Source organism: Chaetura pelagica, unplaced genomic scaffold, assembly GCF_000747805.2.
Source record: "Chaetura pelagica isolate M959 unplaced genomic scaffold, ChaPel_1.0 scaffold251, whole genome shotgun sequence".
Taxonomy (NCBI): domain Eukaryota; kingdom Metazoa; phylum Chordata; class Aves; order Apodiformes; family Apodidae; genus Chaetura; species Chaetura pelagica.
Genome location: NW_009952271.1, coordinates 1214520 through 1219507, shown reverse-complemented (window position 1 = coordinate 1219507; position 4988 = coordinate 1214520). Strand labels below are relative to the sequence as shown.

The 4988-nt window shown below is 49.0% G+C and overlaps 1 protein-coding gene across 1 annotated transcript in view; it reads left to right on the top strand.

Annotated features, from left to right (window-relative positions):
- Window positions 1–368: 368 nt before the first annotated feature.
- Window positions 369–4988, top strand: part of CWF19L1 (CWF19-like 1, cell cycle control (S. pombe)) — a gene marked incomplete at its 5' end in the record, with an annotated part of 14602 nt that continues 9982 nt past the window's right edge. Inside the window, 3 exons of the mRNA XM_010007787.1 lie at window positions 369–447; window positions 2975–3076; window positions 3985–4199. Of these exons, the coding sequence (XP_010006089.1) occupies window positions 369–447; window positions 2975–3076; window positions 3985–4199 (396 nt within the window). The remainder of the gene's footprint in view (window positions 448–2974; window positions 3077–3984; window positions 4200–4988) is intronic.

Here is a 4988-nt window from a genome sequence, read left to right as displayed (position 1 = left end):
TCCCGTAGGGTGGGCAGGAGCGCTGGGATGGCTGGCACGGGTGAGACGGTGGGTGGGTTTGGCGTGGGAGGGATGTGCTGGGGGCCCCCGGGACCCTGCCCCTCATCCTCGGTATGGGCAGGGGCTTCGCGCCCCCTCCGGCCTCTCTGGGCAGCACCAGGGTGTCAGGAGGAGCTGGGGAGAACAGCAGCCCCTTTGTCTCCTCTAAACCCATGATTCTGAAGTTTGAAACGACAGGTAAAGCTAGACGATCCTCTCTCCCACACCACTAAAATGCCTCTGCGGCGTTGGGAGGGAGCAGCACGGGGGGGAAAGCTGCATGTGTTCTGGCCCGGGCCAAATGGCAACTCTTTGTCTGATGTTTTTAGATGCTTTTGTGCGTTGGGAATTTTTTTGGCCCTACATCAGTGACAGAATGGGCAGAGTATTGCAGCGGGGCCAAGAGAGGTAAGGAAGGTGTCGTGGGGTGCTGTGGCTGATGTCACCATTTAACCACCTGCTTCACTGCAGCTGAGTGCAGAAGTAGCAGTTCAATGGTGTAATGATAAAGCAGTTGCCCTACAGGAGGAAAACTCCACAGATGGCTTTGTTTTCAAACAAAACTCATTTCTGTACTGCTCTCACACTTGGGAGCACAATGATGCTTGTGTCTAAGTGGCCTTCCCACGATTTGGGCTTCGTGACCTATTCCTGGGTCATCTCTAGTCAGAGGACAGACACAGGATGCTGCTAATTGGTGTCAGAGTCTTCTCTCTCCTTGTCTGGATGTCTTATGGTCACACTTCTGTTCCTGCCATCACCTCCTCACAGTTTCAGCCTGCAGGCTGCTGTGTGGGGCAGTCCTTGTTTCCCAACCTGGGTCTCCTGGGAAGCTGCATGTTTATGGTGCTTGGGTCAGCAGGCCATGGGATCCCAGCACGCTCCTGGTTCTTCACTCAAGTTTGCTAATGATACCAAACTGGGAGGGCTGGTGACACTCCAGAGGGCTGTGCCCAGCTGGAGAGCTGGGCAGAGAGGAACTTAATGGTGTTCAACAAGGGCAAGTATACAGTCCTGCAGTTTGGGAGAAACAACGCCACACATCAGTATAGATTAGGGGATGACCTGGAAAGCAGCCCTGTGGAGAAGGATGTTGGAGTCCTCTAGACAGTAAGTTAACCTTGAGGTTAATGGGTGTCAGGAGGATGGGTCCAGACTCTTCTCAGTGGTGTCCAGTGGCGCAGGACAAGGGGCAATGGGCATAAGCTTGAAGCATGGAAGGTTCAAGCTAAATATAAGGGAAAACTTACTTACTGTGTAAAGAAGAAGAGTAAGAGAGCCCTGGGACAGGCTGTCCAGAGAGGCTGTGGAGTCTCCTTTTCTGGAGACATTCCTGACCCATCTGGATGTATTTCTGTGGGATCTACTGTAGGTGACCGTGCTCTAGCAGGGGATTGGACTAGATGATCTGCAGAGGTCCCTTCTAACCCTGATCACCCTGTGATTCTCTTGCAGAAATTCCCCATTGTCCCCTGTTCAGACCCATGTTCATGCTTCCACCCCACACCTCCCTGCAGTGTGTAGCTGTGCTGCTATTCCCCTCCCTGCATTCAGGCCCAAGGAGAACGGAGGGAAAAGAGGTGCTGGTGGGCTAAACATCTGTGTTCTTCCGGCAGGGAGATCACAAGGCTTTCCAGAGGAGAGGAGTTTGCCCTCCTGCAGCCCTTGTGCTGAAGATGTTTTCCTAGCCATGGATACAGAGTCCTATGTGGACTTTTCTGCCTCTTTCCACACCCATCTTGTAAAACAGATGCTACTTCATGAGCATTTGTGCTGTCTCTATTTCCTCCTTCGTGCTACTGTGGCTCTTGCCTCTGGCATGAGGTGAGCCAAAAAGGCACTGGGCCTCCTGCTTTCTGGTTCCTCTGTGCAGCTGCATCACCTCCCAGCTCTCCCCTGCTTGTTCTGCATCTATGTAAGCCATCTGGGCAAAGATTGTCCCATTTGCTGCTTGTGGCTGAGGACTTACTGTGGCAAGGCGTGTGCTGCCTTGTGTTCCTGTTGCTTTGAGAACGTCAGGAGAGTTGTTAATGGTTTAAACCTGGATGTCCTGTATGTGCAGGGAGGAGAGTGGGTGTGAACAGAAAAGGCTTCCATGGACTTCCGAAGGCTTCACTGCTCATGCTCACTTGAGCTGTCTTTAGTCTTTGAACTGTTGAAAATAAATCTGTAGCTTATAACCTTACCTATACAGACAGATACAAGATTCCTGTCCCTTCATTTTGGTTTTAGGCCATTCATAATGTTTTCAAGCTCAACCCTATGCTTGACAGCAATCACCTGTACCTTCTGACTGTGGGAGCTGGAATGTAAAGCACCAGTTCCCCAGCAGCTGTAGCAGAGCTGCTGCTTTCCCTTCTTCACTAGGAAACTATTGCTGGGTTTTGTTCAGTGAAACATGGATTGTTTTGGAGCTGATTTTCTTGAGCAAGCAGTGGAGCAAGCTGTAGGTGAAGCAGAGGTTGTTCTCTGCTGGTGCTGTGGGATCTGTGGACACAGCAGATGTGGGGAGTCACTGAGAGCAGGTTTCTTGTTCTGTGCTTCCTGCTTCTCAGCATGCTGCCAAGGAGTGGTGGTGGGGGGGGCTGTGGGAATGGATGGGACCTGCTCTGCTTCCCAGAAGTGTGGACTGGACTTCATAGAATCCCAGACTAGTTTGGGTAGCAAAGGACCTTAAAGACCATCCAGTTCCAATCCCCTACATGGGCAGGGACACCTCCCACTAGACCAGGTTGCTCCAAGCCACGTCAAACCTGACCTTGAACACCCAAAAGGATGGGGCAGCTACAGCTTCCAGTGTCTCACCACCCTCACCGTGAAGAATTTCCTCCTAATGTCTAACCTAAATCTTCCCTCTTCAAGTGTTGATCCCTTACCCCATGTGCTGATGTACTTAAACTGAAGCAGATGGAGTGCATGTGGTTTTCCTCCTCAGCTCCAATTCCAACCTATGTGCTTGGTGCTAACGACCAGGAGACTGTCAGCTGTTTCCCAGATGTCAGTGGCTGTGAATTAGCTGAGAACATCACCTATTTAGGTAAGGCTGCAGTTGATGGGTGATAAGGATGTGCATTTTCCCATGGTGGTTTTGTGAACCTTTTCTGATCTTCTCAGTTCAAAGTTCTTCCTTTTATTCTGAAAATGTTATAGTGACACTTCTTATTCTGACTCTGTGTGGAAGGGGTGAAACAATCTTCTATGTAAAATGTGAAAGAAAACCCTGATTTCTTTGTGTTTTCTAACACTGAGCTTGCTTACCTAAAGGAATAGTGGTAGAAAGAGCCTGTTCTTTGAGAGTATCTTATTCTCAGAGTGGGCCTGTCATTGGGTGGGAAAGGTTTCCTACTTGAAGTATGATTTCGCTGTGCTCTGAAGCTGTCCTGGAGCAGAGACAAGAAATGTAATCTTTAAAAGTAACAAAGCTGTACCAAAGCTAAAAGGAAAAAACAGTTCAATAGGGACAGGGATATACTAGATAAAGTCCAACAGAGGACAAAAGGATGATTAAGGGACTTGAACTTCTGTCTTATGAGAAAACGCTGTTCAGTCTGGAGAAGACTGAGAGGGGATCTTATTAATATCTGAAGGCTGGGTGTCAAGAAGAGGGGCTCAGTCTCTTCTCAGTGGTGCCCTGTGATAGGATGAGGGGCAGTGGACACAAACAGGATGGAAGACAGGAAATTCCACCTCAACATGAGAAAAAACATTCCTGTGAGGGTGACAGAGCTGGGGACAGAGCTGTCTGGGACAGGCTGCCCAGAGAGGTTGTGGAGGCTCCTTCTCTGGAGACATTCCAAACCTATCTGGACATGTTCCTGTGGGATCTGCTGTAGGTGATCCTGCTCTAGCAGAGGGTTGGACTAGATGATCTGCAGAGGTCCCTTCCAAACCCTAGCAAGAAATCACCTTCCAGTATCTCAAGTGTGTATGGGTGTGTCACCGCAGGCCGGCGAGGGCTCTACAGTGGCACCTCTGGGCTGCAGATCGCGTACCTGAGTGGCACCGAGGCCCAGGGGGAGCCAGCTCCTGCCTACAGCTTCAGCTCAAAGGACGTGGCAGAACTGAAAACATCCTTGTTGTCAACCCCCAATTTCAGAGGCGTGGATATCTTGCTGACATCCCCCTGGCCCAGAGGTGTGGGGACTTTTGCCAACACTGCAGTAAGTGTCCTGTTTTCTGGTGGAATGGGGTTCCAGGTGGATTTAACAAAGGACTGCCTTTCTGCTTGCTGTGACAATTTCTCAATCACTCAACAAGTGGTTGAGAAATCTGAGAGTGAAAAATGGACAGCAAATGTTCTGGTTCTTCAGAGAAGAAGGAGGGGAGGGAGGTTTGTGAAACTGGAGGGTATTTGATCTGTCCCTACCTGAAAAATTAGAGTTAATAGATTTCTTTCATCACAAAAGTTGCTCTGAATTCAGTTTGTTGCAGCTGCTGTGGAACAGTGCTGCTGGTTTCTGATGTGGAATGCTAAGGTCTAAGCACCTCAGCTACCACTTGACATGAAGTAGTTCTTTCTCTACCCTTCAAAACTTCTTAAAATGTTTTGGTATTTTCTATAAATAGCAGCTGTACTAAATGGTCTGGTTCATCCCTGTCTGGATTTTGAGGATGTTTCATTTGTGTCCAATTTTCTGTTGCTCATGCTCCTCAACAGAAGTGATTTTCCAGTTCTAAGCTCAGGTAATGCAAAACCTTCCTGGAGAACATGGATGCACACCATGGCAAGAGGATACATTTTGCTTTCTCTGTGTATCTTCTGACCTCCAAAAAAGAGATGATCCTCAGTCTGAAATAATCAAGAACCTTTCCCTATCTTCCTCCACAGAAAAACCAACCCCACTAGCTGAGAGAGTTGCAGAGAAATAAGTTGTAGTGATGTGGCTTCTCACAGGGATTCTCTGTAGTAGTTCCATGTATCATTCCACACTTGGCTTCCCTCAGCAGGA